Source organism: Xyrauchen texanus, chromosome 42, assembly GCF_025860055.1.
Source record: "Xyrauchen texanus isolate HMW12.3.18 chromosome 42, RBS_HiC_50CHRs, whole genome shotgun sequence".
Taxonomy (NCBI): Eukaryota; Metazoa; Chordata; class Actinopteri; order Cypriniformes; family Catostomidae; genus Xyrauchen; species Xyrauchen texanus.
In genome coordinates, this window is record NC_068317.1 from 29,400,927 (window position 1) to 29,422,583 (window position 21,657).

The following is a 21,657-nucleotide window of genomic DNA, read 5'->3' on the forward strand; positions in this document are numbered from 1 at the left end:
CCCATTGAGTTTTTGTGGGATCAGCTAGACTGTAAGGTGCGTGAGAAGTGCCCGATAAGACAGACACATCTATGGCAAGTGCAACAGGAAGTGTGGGGTGAAAGGTCACCTGAGTATCTGGACAAACTGACAGCTAGAATAACAAGGATCTGCAAAGCTGTCATTGCTGCATGTGGAGGATCTTTTTGAAGTAGTTTAAGAAGTTCTGAACATGTTTTTCAATTTGTAATAGTAATTTTTCATGTTATTAATGTCCTGACTATACATTGTGATCTGTTGAATGCCACTTTGGTGAATAAAAGTACCATATTCTTTCCATAAGAGCAAAATCTGTACATTATTCCAGACTTTTGGATGCCAGTGTATATTATATTATTTAAGAGGAGTTAGAATAAAAGACACCAATGTTCAATTAATAAGATAAAACAAATAGTTTCACTCTAAATAGGTGCCATACCCATTTTTATAGTTGTATTCTATTATTAAAGATGACATAGGTCATAACTTAAACAGGAAATTAAACATAAACAGTTTTTTTTTCTTCTTTTTTATTAAATATGTAAAAAGCAGGTCAAGTTATTCACAAATAATATGCAAACATGCAACACATTTGGGGAATGCATAAGAGGAGATCCTGAAAGGGAAATAAAAAGAAAACACATTGTCTATTTATAATTATTAACAGTACATATGTTTACATTCCTTTCATTGTACACAATAGTAAATGACATAAGCTTTGACCTGTGGAGAATATTGACGAGTATCAGGAGATAACAAGAAAATTTGTTTCTGTTCAGAAGACCTTCTGCTAAGACCTGTGCTTTAGAACAACAGTTAAAAAAATTGCATTACGCATCATTTTCTTCAGATGATGTCTGTTTTTATAACTGTACATTTAAAATAAAACGTAACATATCTAGTTGCAGAGTACAGATTGCACAGCTCAAAATGAAATGCTGTATATCAAACACTGTGATTGGCTTTCACCCCTGTGAAGTTGAGACACATTTAGCCACAAAATAAAATAAAAAAAAAAATGCACTAAAAAACAAAGCTTCTTTAATAGCATGGGTTTTATATTCCCATACATAGAACCACGATCCATTTAGCTATAAAGCTTATAATTTTATTTCAGGCAGCAGTGCTTAAAAATGTGCAAATGTAGCCACAATTCCAACCAAAATACCAAAGTCAATACAGTCCTTGTTACTACTGTATAACAAAAATAAATCAGTATTAAATTAAAGCTTTCAGAACACTTTTTTATCATCTTGTTTCATTTTAATTGATTTTTTTGTCCTTAGTTTATTTTATTACAATGGTGTCCAATACCAAGTTACTAGTTTCATTGTAGTAACAATAACTGTAGTAGCTATGGCATTTTGGCACCAAATATGGCTACCATAGCCAATTTTTGTAAGAGATTTAATAGTGAGGTGAGCTTTTTTCACAAATGGTATTTTTACAGCACAAATGGACTACTCTTATTGCAAATTTTTGAAATGACAAAATTAAAACCTGAGTAACACAAACAGCAAATGATAAGAGCAGAAATCGCACAGAATAAAAAAGGGCCCATGCTCCATCAGTCTGGTAAGACTAAAAAAAAAACTTGCTTCTGCCAAAATAAAAATTGAATGCAGTTGCGCTGTGCAGTAGTTATCATTTAAGCTGTCATCAGGTAACAAGTACATACGGGCTTCAAATTTAAAACAACAAAAAAGTGAATGATGATTTTTGCCTCCAATATGGCCAATTTGTCTCAGTCCTTCATCAAGAGAGCAAATGAACAATAAACCATGATGAGTGGGGGGAAATGAATAACCCAAAAACAGTTCACTGGCTGGGTGAATGTATGTTCAGGTGTCTGTTGATTGACAGCCGTTCAGTATTCGTCCTGTGTGTCGTCAGGGACGTCCTCCTCCTGAGCCGGAGCCTCGTGTTCTTCACCACCTGCCTCCTGCACACATAAATACACATGTAGTTGTTTGTTGTTGTTAGCTGTTTGTGAAAATCCTATCATATCATTATCGTAGCTCATCAAAAGTCTCTACTATTTATGAGATGGAGGCACTCGATTAAAGGAGCCATATCATCATCATAAAAAAATAAATAATAATTTGCTCTTTTGAAATAAATGTTTTTGTATTTTGTTTGAGGTTGTCAGAATATTCTTCTTCTGCAGAACACAACAGAAGATTTTAAAACAATATCTCAGCTCTTTAGGTCCATACAATGCAAATGAATGCTGGCCAGAACTTTGAAGCTCCAAATATCACATAAAGGCAGCATAAAAGTAATTCATAAGACTTCAGTGATCCAATCAGTTTTGGGTGAGAACTGTACAGAATATAATTTCTTTTTCACTGTACATCGTAAAAACTTTGTTTGTATTCTGCCGAAGAAAAAAAATCATACACATCTGGGATGGCGTGTGTTACGATCCCTTGTTGTCTGCCCCGTGTTTGCAGACTGGGGCAGGCGTGGGCTCTGGCTCGCAGACCGGGGCAGGCGTGCCAGAGCCCACGCCTGCCCCGGTCTGCAAACACGGGGCAGACAACAAGGAAAACGTGACATGGAACGTGAAACAGAAAACACGGGGCAGACAACAAGGGATCGTAACAGCGTGAGGGTGAGTAAATTATGAGAATTTTCATTTTTGGGTGAAAATTTCCTTTAAAACTTTTTAAGCTTTTAAATGTAAAACTCAAACAATGAGAAGGACTCACCTGGTCGTCTGCAGAGTAAAGCACCTCCATGAGTTTGTCCACAAAGGGGCCGTTGTCCTGACCCTGCTCCTGACACAACAGCTCAACCTCTCTCAGCTTCCCAAAGTAGAAATCCCGTTCCTTCTCCATTCCTTCTAGTGCTAACTTTAATGTGTTCAGCTACATGTAGCAGAAGAGAGAGAAACAGAGTTGGAGATGGCCAGGAATAAGCTAATATTGAGAAATAAAAGACTTCTACTGCAGCTACACAGTCTTCAAAACTGACAGAGAGACTATAATGTTTGGTAGTTGAATGCTCCCTGCTAGCTCCCTCCTAGCTGTGTGTCAAAACCTAACAAGGTGTCCTAAAATGCTGTCAGCTCACCGGGTGCAGGCAGACAGCCTATGAATGATGCCCAAAAATGTGCCTGCTGTCTAGGGCCTCTAACTAAGAGGCCAAAAGAGGTTATTTGAGTAAGTTACATAAACTGCTCACTAGTTACTTAAGCATGCTGTCTAGGTAGACAGTCGATGATGTCCAAAATGCTGTCTCAGATTGTTGCACACTAGGTTTCAAAAATTATGTCTAGGAGGGGCCTGGTAGCTCAATGAGTAAAGACGCTGACTACAACTCCTGGAGTTCATAAGTTCAAATCCCGGGGTGTGCTGAGTGACTCCAACCAGGTCTCCTAAGCAACCAAATTGGCCCAGTTGCTAGGGAGGGTAGAGACACATGGGGTAACCTCCTCGTGGTCGCTATAATGTGGTTCTTTCTCGGTGGGGTGTGTGGTGAGATGTGCGTGGATGCCGCGGTGAATGGTGTGAAGGCTCCTCATGCACTATGTCTCTGCAGTAATGCACTCAACAAGCCATGTTATAAAATGCGCGGATTGACCGTCTCAGATGCGGAGGCAACTGAGATTCGTCCTCCGCCACCTGGATTGAGTCACTACACTACCACGCATTGAGCACATTGGGAATTGGGCATTGGGAATTGGGCATTCCAAATTGGGGAGAAAATTAAAAACAATTAAAATAAAAATTATGTCTAGGTAGGCAACTTACAAGATGCCCAATGATGCTTTCTAAGAAGGCAGCTTACTAGGTACTCAAAATGCTTTATATGTAGACAGCCTATAATGTCCAATAAATGCTGTCTAAGAAGGTTGCTCATTAGGCACCAAAAATGCTGTCAGCTCCCCGGGTGCAGCCTATGATTCCCAAAAATGTTGTCAAAGGAGTGTCTAGGTAGATTCCCAAAATGCTGTCTATGTAGACTACTCATTAAGTGCCAAAAAATGCTGTCTAGGAAGACAGCATATGATGCCCCAAAACGCTGTTGTTAGGAATTCCTTGTCTTGTTTCACTGTTGCCCTTTGTCTGCCATTTTTGTCACATTTGCTTTCCTTAGTTTTCACTTTTGTCCCTTGTGTAGCTCCTTAGTCTCTGCGTTAGCCTTCATGTTCACTTGTCTTTGTTTAAGAACTACACTTCCCAGAATCCTCCTGCCATCTTCACTGCCATTTTGTGTCATTGTTCACACCTGTTTATCATTTGTATTATCACTCCCTGTGTATTTAAGCCCTGCTTTTTGTTCACTCCTTGTCGTTTGTTGAATGTTGTTAGCCTGGTGTGTGTTCCATCCCGTGTATTCTAGTTTTGTTTATTTCCCCATTGAGGGTTTTCCTTTGTGTTTTGCCTGTTTGTTTATGAAATAAAGTTGAACTGCAACTGGATCCGCATCTCCTCGTCTGCCTTCGCTGCTCGTTCATAACAGAACGAACGACCACACTATGGATCCAGTGGTTCAACGAGCAAACTTCCACCTGCTCTGCTTGAAGCAAGAGGACCGCCCTATAGAGGACCATATCCGCGACTTCCTTAAGCTGGCGGGTATCTCGGATTTCCCGGACTCCTCTCTGGTGGTCTTCTTCAGGCGCAATCTGCACCCTGCACTTAAGGAGCAATTGCCACAGGCAGCAGCGGCTGGGCGCTCCACGCGTTCGGTGGAGGAGACTCTGCTGGCCTGTGGTTCGCCGTTAACTGTGAGGCCATCGAGGAGAACTCTGCCACTCCTCCCACAGTAATAACCCTCCACTCGCCCGTGGTTCGTACCTTCACGCCTGCCTTGGTCAGTGAGCCTGCACGGTCCACTTCGTCTGCCCGGCGGAGGAGGAGAAGAGGAAAGGCTTCTGCTCCCCAGTCTCCGCCTGCCACGGCCAGCGAGCCAGAGCCCACGCCTGCCACGGCCAGCGAGCCAGAGCCCTCGCCTGCCCCGGTCAGCGAGCCAGAGCCCTCGCCTGCCCCGGTCAGCGAGCCAGAGCCCTCGCCTGCCCCGGTCAGCGAGCCAGAGCCAGAGCCTGCCCCGGTCTGCGAGCCAGAGCCCTCGTCAGCTACGGTCAGCGAGCCAGAGCCCTCGCCTGCCCCGGTCTGCGAGCCAGAGCCTTCCTCAGCCACGGTCAGCGAACCCAAGCCAGCGCATACCACAGTCAGCGAGCCAGTGCCTGTCGCCTCAGAGGTCAGCGAGCCAGTGCCTGTCGCCTGTCGCCTCGACCGTCCCTGAGCCAGCGCCTGTAGCCTCGACCGTCCCTGAGCCAGCGCCTGTAGCCTCGACCGTCCCTGAGCCAGCGCCTGTAGCCTCGACCGTTCCTGGGCCAACGCCAATAGCCAGGACTGACCAAAAGCCAGCGCCAATGGTCATGCCCGTCCTAGAGCCTGCGCCTCCCGAGCTTTCCAGAGCTCCGCCTCCCGAGCTTTCCAGAGCTCTGCCTCCCGAGCTTTCCAGAGCTCTGCCTCCCGAGCTTTCCAGAGCTCCGCCTCCCGAGCTTCCTGAGCTTTCCAGAGCTCCGCCTTCTGAGCTTCCTGAGCTTTCCAGAGCTCCGCCTCCCGAGCTTTCCAGAGCTCCGCCTCCCAAGCTTCCTAGAGCTCCGCCTTCCGAGCCTCCCGAGCCTTCCAGAGCTCCGCCTCCCGAGCCTCCAGAGCTCCGCCTCCCGAGCCTCCAGAGCTCCGCCTCCCGAGCCTCCAGAGCTCCGCCTTCCGAGCCTCCCGAGCTTTCCAGAGCTCCGCCTCCCGAGCTTTCCAGAGCTCCGCCTCCCGAGCTTTCCAGAGCTCCGCCTCCCGAGCCTCCCAGGGCTCCGCCTCTCAAGCCTCCCAGGGCTCCGCCTCTCAAGCCTCTCGAGCCTCCCAGGGCTCCTCTTGAGCCTTCCAGGGCTCCGCCTCTCAAGTCTCCCGAGCCTCCCAGTGCTCCGCCTCTCAAGCTTCTCGAGCCTCCCAGGGCTCCACCCCTCAAGTCTCTTGAGCCTCCCAGGGCTCCTCCTCCCAGGGCTCCATCTCTCAAGTCTCTCGAGTCTGCCAAGGCTCCTCCTCCCGAGATTCCCAGGGCTCCGCCTCTCGAGCCTCCCTCTGCTCTGCCTCCTGAGCCTCCCACGGCCCTGCCCCCTGAGCCTCCCGAGCTTTCCATGGTTCCTCCTCCCTCGGCTCTGCCTCCTGAGCCTCCCACGGCTCCGCCCCCTGAGGCCTCTGAGCCTCCCTCAGCTCCGCCTCCAGAGCCTCCCTCAGCTGAGCCTCCCTCGGCTCCGCCCTCAGAGCCTCCCAAGCCTCCTACGGCTCCGCCTCCCGAGCCTCCTACGGCTTCACCTCCAGAGCCTCCTACGGCTCCGCCGCCAGAGCCTTCCAGGTCCGACCGTCCTGTCCTGTGGCCTCCTCCCAGGCCTCCTGACCCTGTTCCCGTCCTGTGGCCTCTTCCAAGGCCCCCTGACCCAGTCCCTGTCCAGTGGCCTCCTCCCAGGTTCCCCAAACCTGTCCTTGCCTGGTGGCCAGCTCCCAGACCACCTGAACCTGTCCTTGCCCTTTGTGCCCCCTGGAACTTCCTGCCTGCCATCTGTGCCCCCTTGGACTTCCTGCCTGCCATCTGTGCCCCCTTGGACTTCCTGCCTGCCCTTGTTGCCCCCTTGGACTTCCTGCCTGCCCTTCGTTGCCCCCTGGACTGCCTGTCTGCCCGTTGTTGCCCCCTTGGTCTGTCTGCCCACCTCAAGCTCCCCCCCAGTCATGGACATTTTTTGTTTTGTTTTATGTCACTGTGATCGTCTGGAATCCGATCCTTGAGGGGGGGGGGGGCTATGTTAGAAATTCCTTCTCTTGTTTCACTGTTGCCCTTTGTCTGCCATTTTTGTCACCTTTGCTTTCCTTAGTTTTCACTTTTGTCCCTTGTGTAGCTCCTTAGTCTCTGTGTTAGCCTTCATGTTCACTTGTCTTTGTTTAAGAACTACACTTCCCAGAATCCTCCTGCCATCTTCACTGCCATTTTGTGTCATTGTTCACACCTGTTTATCATTTGTATTATCACTCCCTGTGTATTTAAGCCCTGCTTTTTGTTCACTCCTTGTCGTTCGTTGAATGTTGTTAGCCTGGTGTGTGTTCCCTGCCCGTGTTTTCTAGTTTTATGTTTATTTCCCCATTGAGGGTTTTCCTTTGTGTTTTGCCTGTTTGTTTATGAAATAAAGTTGAACTGCAACTGGATCCGCATCTCCTCGTCTGCCTTCGCTGCTCGTTCATAACAGCTGTATAAATAGACAGCCTATAATGCCCAAAAATGCTGTCAAAGTATGTAGCGTTCTAAGTGCACAAAATGCTGTCTAGGTTAAAAGCCTATTATGTCAAAAAACACTTTCTACGCAGACGGTCTATAATTTCCCAAAAAATGCTGTCAAGGTAGGCAGCTTACAAGATGTCCAGAAATACTGTCTAAGAAGGCAGCTTACTAGGTACTCAAAATGCTTTATATGTAGATGTGACAGGGCGGAGAGTGGGGCCGGGTCGTGATTCTACACACTCGGTCCCTTATCAGGCTAATCAAGCCTCCAAGATGGGTGAGTAAGAGAGAGAGTGTTTACGGCCTTTGTGTTAAGTTCATAATTAAATATTATTTATATTGTCAAGCCGGTTCTCGCCTCCTCCTTTCCATTGATTCCTTTACACTGGTGCCGAAACCCGGGAAGAAGGAGGGATACGTCGTAGTGGAGAACTTGCCGCTACCATCCACCCCAATGGAGCAGCCGCGGCCATCTGCCGGGTTACGGAGGAGCCCGGCCACCTGGAAGCGGAGGAACGGATGCTGACCGCGAGGGGAGAAGGGGCTCCTAGCCAACCGCCTGGACCGGTCAGGCACACTGCCAGGGGCAGACCCCTACCAGCCGCTAAAGAGAGGACCGCCGACCGCAAGCGGGGAGGGGCTACCGGCCGACCGCCTGGAGCGGGGAGAACCGATGCCAGGGGCAGGGGAGACCCCTTCTGTTCCCCGAGAATGCTGTGGGGCATTCCGTCTGCCAGGGACCGGAGGACTGCCTCTGATCCGCACAGGGACGCACGGCTTATTCTTAGTCTAAGAATGTCGCACGCCTATGATGCCCTGAAATGCTGTCTAAGAAGGCAGCTCACTATAGGTACCAAAAATGCACAGTCGGTGCCAGGACAAAATACGTGTGGAGGCATTTGGAGAATTAAGTGGTCAATGTGGGGGGGCACCAAAATGGTGTTAAGGTAGACAGCCTGAGATACCCAATAATGCTGTCTAAGTAGGCAGCTCAAAAGTTTGTATGACAAATCGCTTATATTCCTGCTTTGGATAAAATTGGCAAATGAAAGTGCCCAAAATGATGCCTAAAAATCCCTAGACCATTTTTTATTTAATGCATTCTGTCTTCCATCCATCCATCCATCTTCAACCGCTTATCCGAAGTCAGGTCACGGGGGCAGTCACTCCAGCAGGGGGCCCCAAACTTCCCTATCCCGAGGCACATTAAGCAGCTCTGACTGGGGGACCCCGAGGCGTTCCCAGGCCAGTGTGGAGATGTAAACTCTCCACCTAATCCTGGGTCTTCCCCGAGGCCTCCTTCCAGCTGGACGTGCCTGAAACACCTCCCTAGGGAGGCGACCAGGGGGCATCCTTACCTGATGCCCAAACCACCTCAACTGACTTCTTTTGACACAAAGGAGCAGCGGCTCTACTCCGAGCTCCTCACGGATGACTGAGCTCCTCACCCTATCTCTAAGGGAGAAGCCCGCCACCCTTCTGAGGAAGCCCATTTCGGCCGATTGTACTCGTGACCTAGTTCTTTCGGTCATGACCCAACCTTCATGACCATAGGTGAGGGTAGGAACAAAAATTGACCGGTAGATCGAGAGCTTTGCTTCCGGCTCAGCTCTCTTTTCGTGACAACGGTGCGATAGAGCGAGTGCAATACCGCCCCCGCTGCCCCGATTCTCCGGCCAACCTCCCGCTCCATTGTCCCCTCACTCGTGAACAAGACCCCGAGGTACTTGAACTCCTTCACTTGGGGCAATACCACCTTCCTTACCTGGAGTACGCACTCCATAAATCATGAGAAAAGATGCTTATTTAGCAGATATAAGACAGAATGCATACTGCATTCTGTCTTATATCTGCTAAATAAGCATCTTTTCTCATGATTTATTTAGGCTTGATTATGCATTTGATTATTGCTGGAATGGTCTATTTAAACACTTTAATAAATGTTAATAACATTGCTGCTGTCCACCTGGTCATTTAGTTGTGTTACTTGAGCTTCCAGCTCCTTCTCGCCCTTAGCGGGTGTCGATGACATCACAGGGATCTTTTTGGCAGAGGAGGGTCGAGAGGTGGAAGTGGCGATGGAGGATTTAGGTGTTATAGTGGCTGACCTTGTGGCTCCTACACACAAATGGGTTTAAAGTTAACAAATGTCATAATGATGATGCTCAATATTTACTAGATACTAATTTGCCTGTTGATTAATTATGAATGGTTAAATAAAGATAGCTCGAGTAGGAGCAAAACTAAATCAATTAAAAAATTGACCTGCAGTGGGAGAGCTGGCAGCATGGAGGGATTTCTTGGGAAGGTTGAAGATCTGCTCTCCGGGATCTGGAGGGGGGATGGCATCCTGGCCCTGTCTGGCTTGGACCGGGTCATACTCCTTCCCGTCGTAGTTTGCATCAAAAAACTTCTTAAACCACTGAATGAAGTCCAGGTTGTCTTGAAATCGCCCCTTGACAAGCTTCTCTACTGGGATAATCTAAGAGGAAGGGAAACAGTATTTGAGTGTGAAAGTAAGGAAATGACATCATACTTGTCATAAAAAAAAAAAGAAAGAACTGAAATTGTGCTTTGCCTAAATTAACAGGCATACAGTTTAGAAATACAAGGTTTATTTTGATGAAACGTGTTGTGTTCTCCAATCAGAGGAGAGTTTAATCTACTTTTACACATTCTTTTCAAAATATGCATGTCATCTCAGTTCTTATAAGAGTTTCATCCAAATAGTTACAAATTTACATCACTGTTGTTCCAAACCCTAAACCTCCAATGAGGTTTGAAGTTATTGACGAAGCCACCATAATACATTTCAGAGCTGTTTATGGACGTAAATGATTTGATCTGAGAATAAATAATGACTTAAAAGGAAAGTTCACCCAAAAATAACAATTCTCTCATCATTTACTCAACCTCAAGCCATCCCAGATGTGACTTTCTTTCTTCTGCAGAACACAAATTTGGATTTTAAGAGGAATATATCAGCTCTGTAGGTCCATTCAATGAAAGTGACCAGTGGCCATAACTTTAAAACTCCAAAAAGCACATAAAGGAAATATTAAAGTAATCCAAATGACTCTATTGGTTTAATCCATGTCTTCTGAAGTGATATGATAGGTGTTGGTGACAAGCAGATCTTTATTTAAGTCCTTTTTTGCGATATATTCTCCTCCCTGCACAGTAGATGGCGATATAAGGACATGGTTCCCAGACATGGAACAATGGAAATCAGAACATAGATTAAGAATGAATCATGCATAGTAATTTTAACATGGTTGGCAGTGATTGAGTATCAAAATTATTTATGCTAATTTCTGATGGGTAAAATGCTTCAGCACTGGCTATCACTTGTTTGTTTGACAGTGCAAAGACAGGACATTGAGAGTTTGTTGGCAAAGTAGAACAAACATTGAATCATAAAAGTAAAATCCAGTCAGATCATTTTTATCAGTAGTTTTTTATTTGTGCTTTCCCCCAAAACACATTGTTCCAAAGCAGCTTTACAGAATGTAATGTGTTAAAATGTGAAGCTGTAATGTGTTAAAAATATGAACTCAGTCCTGCTGTCCCCATATGAGGACATAATTTTTTGGAAAACGATTTGTTCTAAAAAAAAAAATTTTTTTAAAGGGGCTACTAATTACAAATCAAAAAGGAAAATGAAAACATGTCGTGCTAGGGTCTCCGGAGGCTACAGTAAAATCACTGGAGTTTGGATTACTTACAATGGATTACTTTTATGCTGCCTTTTTGTGCTTTTTGAAGCTTCAAAGTTTTGGTCACCATTCACTTGCATTGTATGGACCTACAGAGCTGAGATATTCTTCTAAAATCTTTGTTTGTGTTCTGCAGAAGAAAGAAAGTCATACACAGCTGGGATGGCATGAGGGTGAGTAAATGATGAGAGAATATTAATTTTTGGGTGAACTATCCCTTTAAGTGAGTCACTATTTAATGCCATTGTATTGAATTCAGCAAATGAGACATTCATTGGGCTAAATTATTTTCTTTTGTGTTACACAGAATAAAGACTATTATTTCTGAGAGAACTTATCCTTTAATACTACTTTACTATTATTAAAACGCAGACTAACACTGAATATGCACACTTTTATCATTTGATATCCATATTTCCTGTGGACAATTTAAATGTGTGGAAAAATGTGTTTAATGGAGTCTTACAGTCATATTTAGTGTAATAGTACTACAATCTTTAAAAGGAGAATCTTCAAAATGGACCTCTAATTCACAATGCAGTTACAGTTACTGTAAAATAAGGAAAATATCTAATAAACACACAAGGGATGAGATACAGTATGTGTACAGTTTTGTGGACAACAGCCATCCAAATATTACTGTAATTTATGGATCTTTCATTTCGATTTTTATTTAAAATGTCACTTTTTTATTTCAGCTTTTAGGCACATTAACAACTTATATGTCTACAAATAATTAATTTGACTAGTCTTAGCTGCAATATACACTTGTTTAAAGCGCCTCATTTACTGCCCTACTTAATATTTAAAATGGGAAGTCTTTTGTGTCCAATATTATCTGTAAACCCAATATTAAAGAACATCAGTTACTGTAAATATATTGGTCAAACCGATTATCGTCTATATCTACTTTCATTGGAGATCTGCAGACCTTAATTACACAAAGGCCTACTTGATAATGTAGTAAATGAGAGAACTTCTTTGGGATTTCTTCCCCAACACAGACTAGATGAAGCTCCTACAGAAATCACAGAGTCATGTTTGTCTCACCTTGTCAACATTCATCCTCTTGAAAGAGGCCTGCAGGAGTTTGAAGTTGTGGATGTACTCGTGCTCCAACTTGGCCTGAAACTTCACCTTCTTAAGACTGATACAGCCAGGAAACAGCATGTCCATGAACTGACAGTACGCCGCTCCTGTAAAGTGATGCAGAAACGAAATGGGTTTCACCAAGTCATTAAACGACATCTTGGATCCAGTTCTGGACTCATTTTGCATCTCAGTAACATCACCAAAGCTTTCAATCAGATTTGGTTTCAGTCTCACAGTCATCTGAGTGTGTAATTTACTCATGTAGATCAGCAATAAACTCAATCAGCTCAATTAGAAGAAATAAAAAAGGGGTACTTAAAGTGCGCTCCATTGGAAGTAAGCTAAAAATGCTGAGTTGCTGAAGATCAATGTTCTTTGCCTGTCTTAAAGGTGGAACTGGACCTGTTCCAGGGGATATTCAGTGTCTTGGAGATCTTTAAATACCGCTGGCCTGACTTGTGCTTATACTGAGCTAAATTAAGTTCTCAGTTTCCAAAGTGATGTCATACACGAGTCTCGAGCACAGAAGTGGTATGTTCACAAACATCTACGGTTATTACTATTGAGGGTTTCCAAATCATTTGACCAACGAATTTCCCAAAATTTTCCTTGATTTTTGCAGTCTTTCGGGATTACCGGATAACATTATTTTGAAGATATTTCCAAGCGGTTTCCATTTGTATGGGCATTTATATAGTTAATTGTTCTTATAGTTATAAATATTAATGCATATTACTTTCGAAAGTCCTGAGATGTGAATTCGGCCCCTTGAAGATGAAAAATGTGTCTTATACATCTGCCACCTAATGAGACCCATTGATGGTTATCCTCGACAGACAGACCATAATATAAAGAAAAATAGATATTCACTTTAATATCCTTACTTTAAATAATTTATATACATTTGCATGTATATTTGTATATTATATTGAGAAATGTCCATGATTTATGACTTAAGATTTCATGAATTTCCATAATTTTTTTAAAGCCTGGAAATTAATAAAAATTTTATATTTCCAGGAGTTTCATTTCTGAAGTTCACTTGAAGGGACAGTTCACCCAAAAATGAAAATTCTCTCATCATTTGCTCACCCTCGTGCCATCAAAGACGTGTATGACTTATAGGAGATTTATAGGAGAATATCTCAGCTCTGATGGTCCATACAATGCAAGTGAATGGTGGTCAGAATCGTTATTCTTCAAAAATCACATAAAGGCAGCATAAAAGTATCGATAAGACTCCAGTATTTAAATCTATGTTTTCAGAAGCGATATGATTGGTTTGGGTGAGAAACAAATCAATATTTAAGTCTTTTTTTACAATAAATCTCCACCTTTGACCAGCCCAGACCAGTAGGTGGCAATATGCATGAATATTGCGAATATACAAAAAGCAAGAGAAGAATGGGAAAGTGAAAGTGGAGATTTATGGTAAAAAAAGGACATATTGATATTTGTTTCTCTCCCACACCTATCATATCACTTCTGAAGACATGGATTAAACCACTGGGTTACTTTAATGATAGCTTTATGTGATTTTTGAAGATTCAAAACACCATTCATTTACACTGTATGGACCAACAGAGCTGAGATATTCTTTTAAAAATATTAATTTGTGTTCTTCAGAAGAAAGTAAGTCACACATCTTTGATGGCATGAGGGTGAGTAAATGGTGAGAATTTTCATTTTTGGGTGAACTATCCTTTTAAGTGGTCCTGTGGTGTGACAAAAATATCCCAAATAGTCTCTAAATTAATATTTTGTTATAAAAATACATGAATAATAATTTGAACATTTGCTTAAAATTGTTTTACATAAAGTAAAGCATGCACACACCACAGGATATCAAATACTTGTCATGTTACATCGTTAAAAGTTAAATATGAGCAATTGTTACTTTAAAGAGCTATTTGCAACTAGCCTGACCCTTAAGAAAAAACTTTCATTGGTGTACTGTATTCAATTTGATGATTTAAACATATTAAATCATATTTTTGTAATTAAGAAAAACACAAATGTTGAAAGGTAGCAGCAGTCGTTTGCAAAAGTGGATGAGCCTAAACAAAATGCTGTAGTGTAAATCCATTGGGATTACTAATCTTTGACTGTAATGAGTGTTAGTCTTTGTTTAAATTGACTGTTCACTAACCTGATGACAGCTGCTCTACTTTAGTGTAGTTAAGACTGACCAGATCATTCACCCAGGCCGTGATGTCATGCCTGCTCATAGTCTCCTGGGTGATTGAGGTAGAATACACGTTGACCGCCATCCCCCAGCTGTAAACAAGACACGGACATAATCATGAACATCATAATTATGGACAGATGTAAAAGACTGTTCAAACTCTGTCTATCTTAAAGAGATAAGTCCCCCAAAATGATCATTCTGGCACCATTTACTCACCCTCGTGTCTTTCCAAACCTGTTTGACTTTCTTGCTTCCATGGAACACAAAATGATGTGTTAGGTAGCATGTTAGTCTCAGTCACCATTCACTTGCATTTGTGACAAAAGAAAGAAAGATGGCATGACACTGAAAAGGTGACTGAGGCTGTCAGTCCCTAATATTCTGCCTAACATCTCATCTCTATGGAAGAAAAAAGTAATACTGGTTTGGAACAACATGAGGTTGAATAAATGGTGACAGAGTACACATTTTTGTATTGATAACTTTATTACAGGGTGATATTTGCCCCAGGAATTGATTTTAAGAGGCAAATACTTACATGAAGACACATAAAACTGAGGTTGTTGTCAATTAATGTCAAATATTTAAGTTGGACCAATTAATTGAAATGGCCAATATCTTTTCTAAACACCAAATTAGACAGGCCTAGAAGATAACAGAATTAAATATAATCCAACAATAGATGAGATTAAAAATATATCCAGAATATACTACAGGGAGCTTTTACCCCACATTTTAAACATCTGGGCCATTTCTAACCCGAACCCTGTTCATGTCTGTCCGCTAATATGTCTAATATTATACACTTAACGTACTTATAATACTTTTTGGACCATGTGAATGCAAACTGTAGCCAAGGAAACTTTAAGGGATATTTCACCCAAAAAATTTTAATTATCTCAACATTTACTCACCCTCGTGACATCTTATATGTGTATGACTTTCTTTCTTCTGCTAGACACAAACCAAGATTTTAGAAGAATATCTCAGTTTAGTAGGTCCATATACAAAGCAAGTGATAGTAATCCAAACGAATCCACGTCTTCTGAAGTGATCTAATTGGTTTGTGATGAGAACTGACAAAAATATAACAGCTTTTTTTCACTATAAATCTTAAAATTTGCAGTCTCCATGGTGATCATGATTTCAAGCTCGATTATACTTCCTAGTGCCATCTATGCATCAAGCAGTAGGAAATGTAATTGAGCTTAAAATCATGACAGTGCCTAGACACGGTTGATGTCGAGATTTATAGTGAAAAATGAGTTATATTTTGGTCTATTCTAACCCAAAACCTACTAGATCACTGATTAAACCACTGGAGTCATATGGATTTCTTTTTATGCTGCCTTTATGTGCTTTTTGGAGCTTCAAAGTTTTGGTCACCATTCTCATGCATTGTCTAATGGACAAACAGAGCTGAGATGTTGTTTTAAAAATTGTCATTTGAGTTCTGCAGAAGAAAGAAGATGGTGAGTAAATGATGGCAGAATTTTCATTTTTGGGTAAACCTTTCCTTTAGGGTAAGCACAGTAAAGCCCAAAGGGAACAAATCTAACATAGATATCCCCATGTTGGATCCGCCAGTTTTACATACACAACAAAGGCCCTAGACTGGAATATTTAGCATTTGTTACTGGATTTATTCTCTTTATTTAAGGTTCTCTGAACCTTTTCAGCTCTCTAGTGTTGCTATATGTTGCTCATAAAGACCATAATGTAAATTAGGTAATTAACATGTAAGTGCCAATGTATAGCTACGGGGCACTCAACCATGTTAAAGATAAGCTTCTGAAATGCTATTGTTTTCATAGAGGACTGCAAGCACACCTACTCCCCAATCAAAAGTAACTACAATTAATTATAAATTTAAATAAGAAAAAATCTGGTGAAAGGTATACATTTAAAAGCTGACAACAGAGCACAGATGCTTAAGTCTATTTCAACAACTCCTAACAGGAGCAAAAAAGCAATGCTGTCCACAACTAGTCATTAATAGGCCCTGATTAAGCATGTGCACTCATACAAACATATCTGGACTTGCAAGTATTACACAAATAATGCAATCAACTGAGATACACCTTGAAATCAATTGCATGTGAAAACACCAAATAAATCCACTCCCCTTGGTTTCCATCTTATAATGAAATAAATGTGCACATTTGTGCACATTAATTATTAACCAAATCCCTCAAGAAAACCAACATATCTTGTATAAGATTTCTTCAAAAACAGTGTTAGAATTCCAAGAGGACAAATTCACCACCCTATTAATTTATCAAGCTTTTAAAAAGCTTACAGAGTATTTCCAGACATTACTGTAGCTCTACTTAAACAGCAGACATTCGTCTAAATTTAGCAGTAAAGATAAACAGTTTAGTGAGATGTTGGAATGAAGGGGGGAGGACAGAAAAATCAGGAGATCCCTTTAAGTGTCAACAAAAGCAATGAGAATCAGCCTCATAGCACGTTTATAGACCTATAATACACATGTGATATGATTTTAACCCAAGCAAGAGACAGTAACAACAATTAGGGACGATATGCACGCCAAAATAAAACATCTGAACGCATTTTGGGGCAAAAAGGCAATCAATTACATTGCGCAATGGCTGACTGATTGGTGAACATACAGGCCGTGCACTGTCAGAACCAGGGAAAGCTGCCTGTCAACAAACATCCCAACATGTATCCATCTTACAATCGTATGCACAATGTTTAGAAAAGCCAAAAAGCAAGAATGCATTCACTAAAATGCATTTAAGATTGTTGTTGTGATTGCTCCATCGGGAGAAACGCCATCGCGAACTCAGGAAAAGCCCCACCATTGGATATCTAACGCAGCCATAACGGGAGTTTATGGCTCCCAGAACGAGTGCATTGGAAATGCATGGGTTAAACCGAGTGATTGTGCTATTTTCAGCTAAATGCGTTGATTTCGGTACGGTTAACGCGGGGGTTTCTTTGTAAAGCCCCCGGCGGATGGTAATGGCAATGGTTTACCTGTAGGCGCGCTCTCCACGAACAGTGTTTTTTCTATAAGGAATGATGTTGGTGCCGTTGTTGTCCGGTATGAAGTCGTTGTTGTTCTCTCCATTGGGGGACAGAGCTTGCATCGGACCGGGCATTTGGCTCTGTGAAATACTCGAACGGACGAAGAAAGGGACTGTCGGGCTGTTCCCTGCCTTCTGCCTGCTTCTTTTCAGTAATTCCCGTGTGTGTGTGTGCGTATGTGGATGTGTGTGTCTCCGGTTAAACAGCGACCTCACTGGTGCTTGATTCGAATCACTGAACGACAGTCATGTGACTATGGGAGGGGTGATTTCTGCTTGAGCCAGGAACTTTTTTCTTATAGGTTTAATGCATTCGGTTTAATGCATATATAAAGTATTAGGTTTATTATATGTGTATATCATGTATACTATAAATGCACAAGGTTTCACCCTAAAATCAAAAGAGGAAAAAAGGGGAAATTGTTTTTATTTATTTATTGCGTAAAAACCTATTTTTAAAACCATTAAACACATTTCCTCCCCATTTCTCATTACATTTTCTTTTTTTTACTTTAGAGTTTGCTTAACTCAATCTCAATGATGAATCATTTATCCAGATATTTTAAAGATTTTAATAAAAATACTACCATGCAGCACAAAGCACAAATATTTTAATAGACTATTAGAGGTGTTGAATTCCAGAAATGTTGGAATCTACCAGTGGTGTAATCTAGGGCATACGCGGGCATATGCCGTATGTCCTCCAATTTTGTTAGGATTGCTGGGGGTGCTTCAGCAAGGCTGGAATCTAGCAAATTCGTCTTTGTGAAGGACACATGAATCAAGTCACGTACAAGGTTATCCTGGAAGAAAACTTGCTTCCTTCTGTTCTGACAATGTTCCCCAACTCTGAGGATTGTTTTTTCTAGCAGGACAATGCTCCATGCCACACAGTCAGGTCAATCAAGGTGTGGATGGAGGACCACCGGATCAAGACCCTGTCATGCCAGCCCAATCTCTAGACCTGAACCCCATTGGAATGTGATCAAGAGGAAGATGGATCTCCATAAGCCATCAAACAAAGACAGAGCTGCTTGAATTTATGCGCCAAGAGTGGCATAAAGTCACCCAACTGTAATGTGAAAGACTGGTAGAGGGCATGCCAAGACACATGAAAGCTGTGATTGAAAATCAGGGTTATTCCACCAAATATTGATTTCTGAACTCTTCATAAGTTAAAACATTAGTATTGTGTTGTTTAAAAATTTATATGAACTTGTTTTCTTTGCATTATTCGAGGTCTGAAAACACTGCATCTATTTTGATCAGTTGTAATTTTCTGCACATAAATGACAATATTTTTATTTGGAATTTGGGAGAAATGTTGTCAGTACTTTATAGAATAAAAAAAAAGATATATATTTTCTGAAAACATACCTATAAATAGTAATTTTGCAGTGGTCTCTTAATTTTCTTAATTCTCTCTCTCTCTCTCTCTCTCTCTCTCTCTCTCTCTCTCTATATATATATATATATATATATACATTTAAATTTAACTTATAAAATATCACTTTGTGAAAAAACTGCATGTTATTGCACCTGTGCTAGTTTTTGATGCTATTCACATATGCTAACTGAGTTATCCTGTAATTATATAAAATGTCGTTTTTTCTGCTTTTTATTGCTGTCGGTGGTGCCTTTTCTCATGATATCAACTAATTTCAATTTATATTTCTAAGTAGGAAAATGTGGGGAGAAATATGTAATTGTAATGAAAATAATGTCACAATCTTTTAGTTTTTTTGATCGTGGGGTAAAATATCACCCTGGCACGTTCTAGAAAGGTTTTTTAGATATTTAACCATACTATGCATATACTGTATACACATCATTTTTTTGTCTACACATTTAAATTTCATAACAAAATTCCATCAAATTGAATTTCATTGAGTAATCTTTAACAAAATAAATAAATAAATGGTTCCATATTAATATTAAATATAAGTGCTTAATATTTTTTTTTTATTATTAATTTTGTTAAAAAATACCCAATTGAATTTTGTAGTTTAAATGCATACATTTTAAAAAGGGTCAAAAATATATTTTGAGTGTATGTATAGGCCTACCTATCTATGTATTGTATATACAATGCACACAATCCAAACAGATATGTGCAATAGATTTACATTCTAGATGCAAGCAGAATATTTAGTCTATATGTGATGAGGCATGTGGCCCAATCTTCTTCATTGCAACAGCGCTGTTATCGCTCTAAGTTATTATACTGTATATACAATGTGCAATGTTTAGAAATGGCTCTTGTTAATGGCTGTAGTGTGGCATATTTACAATGTAGTCTTTCCAACCAATCAAATCCTTGTTTTTAAGATAAATAAGGCCTGCCAGGTCATGAGCAAACGAGTAGCCTAATTTATATAATAAATTAAGTTTTCTTTACAAGTGCTAACATTTACGAGACAAAACACATTAGTGAGGAAATTTACTTACACTTGTCCTCACTGATAAAACAAACTCTCAAGCTTCAACCTTGATGTTTATAAACCAAATCTAATTGTGACTGTGAGATATTTCTCTTTAATGTATGTCTCTGGCAAATGGTCCCAGAGTAAATTATATTAATTCAAATCAGTCTGTGATGCAATTGTACTATTCCTGATGGGACCAAGAATCTACACAGCATGTTTTGAACAAAAATGTCTGATACCTTAAATTATTGTTTTCATACTGTATGATGAAACCAGTGCTATTCTGACAATTAAGTATTATTGCTAATAATGAGAGCCAGCATGCAAGAGACCCATTATATAAGGAGCGGATGTATAACACATTTTAGATAAAGGGAAAATGTTCAAATGTACATATCAGTCATTCTTAAATATAATAAGAGCATGTGCACATTAGAAGAAATCAGAGAAGTCTTCTCAACCAAGGCAAAAATGCCAGGGCCAATAAGATGTTTAGGGTACACTCAAGAGTTTAGGATTTAAAAGTGACTTGATTGCATTTGCCTTTGTACAGGATTAGCTTTAGGTAATATAGTAAAAGTAAATATAGTGGTCAGGCAGCACACCTCACTGCAATGCATTATTGAGCATGGACAATGATTACATTGAAAGATGGTAATTAAGTGAATAGCTAAAAGCAAACACTTAAATGTCAATGTTGTTGTTTGCAAACATGCCTGTGCAATCAATTGTATTTTAGAAAAGGGATTGTGTGCATTTAGCTTGGTAAAGATAAAGCTACTTGTATAGACAATCTGGTATAGATTAGTGTAGATTATGGCTGTCATACAAATCTCTTAACATATATTTAGCTTGGAGGAAATGTTAAACCATACATTTATTTAATCATATAACAAATGATCCCGATATCTGTAGTGCAGGTCCTCCAATGGCCAATATATAATGCAGATACTCAATTTTATCAGCCAAGCAGGTTGATGATATGATCTCAAAATGGCCAGGTCAATATATCCGTGTTCCACTATACTCAGTTTCATAAAGCATATTAGTAAAAGGCAAAAATATTTAGAATTAAATGCATCTAGGACAGATTTAAGTGTCTGTGTTAAACATATGCATTCATTCATTAAGCGGTTTGTGCTGGGATTATTGCATTTCAATTGCACCAGTCTGTTCAATTGTCTTTTGTTGGCTTGCCTTCCCCCCTCAAGGCTTTACAGTCATTAAAATCTTTGACTTTTTCATGCAAATATGTGAACTAAATGTCCAACATCAATTTGCTGGTTACAAACCTTAATAAGTTTAACACACAAACCCAGATTTTATAAAAGGAAAATATGTAAACCAAAATAAAACAGTACGAATGTGTCAGCAAAAATGTGCTTTTATTAACAACGCCATAATAAAACATAAAAAGTGACAGTTTAGATAAACGAACCATCAATGCACTTTAATGTAATGGGCAAACAGCTGGTGCTACTACGCTCACGAGCTACTCTGCCTGCATGATCTATGAATTTACAGACCGAAACAATTATATTCAAAGATGCTTTCCAGAAGGTTCAGTCCTGTCAGAACAAGACCAATCCCTCCCCATAAAAATCACAGCAATAGTTTAAAGACAACGCCTGATATAAACTCGACTCACCCGTAAACGCAACAGTCAATCCTACCAGACCAGCTGCGCGTCTCCGTTCGCACCCCACCCGCCTCCAGCGCCCACCGAGTACCAGAGACACAAAACACGGATCCGCCCCCTGCAGCTGATTGGCGGACGCTCCTTCCTTCTTTCCGCTGATTGGCGGAAAGATGTAAAAGATGTCGTTTCTCTCACAGGCTCCTCCCTCTTATCAGGTGATTGGTTGGTATGTAGAACGGATGTT

The 21,657-nt window shown here is 41.1% G+C and overlaps 1 protein-coding gene across 2 annotated transcripts; it reads right to left on the bottom strand.

Moving 5' to 3' along the window:
• Positions 1-545: 545 nt before the first annotated feature.
• LOC127634767 (microtubule-associated protein RP/EB family member 2-like) lies at positions 546-21,476 on the bottom strand. Of its 2 annotated transcripts, none has more exons than XM_052114444.1 (7): positions 21,423-21,476; positions 14,257-14,384; positions 12,066-12,211; positions 9,565-9,781; positions 9,266-9,417; positions 2,730-2,888; positions 546-1,960 (listed from the first exon to the last, which is right to left on the bottom strand). In XM_052114444.1, exons 2-7 carry the CDS (start codon positions 14,375-14,377, stop codon positions 1,886-1,888), a joined length of 870 nt encoding a protein of 289 aa, XP_051970404.1. In that variant the 5' UTR covers positions 14,378-14,384; positions 21,423-21,476; the 3' UTR covers positions 546-1,885. The 2 variants fall into 2 exon arrangements, with proteins under 2 accessions (XP_051970404.1, XP_051970403.1); XM_052114443.1 differs by lacking the exon at positions 21,423-21,476 and adding an exon at positions 17,299-17,559.
• Between the last annotated feature and the right edge of the window lie 181 nt (positions 21,477-21,657).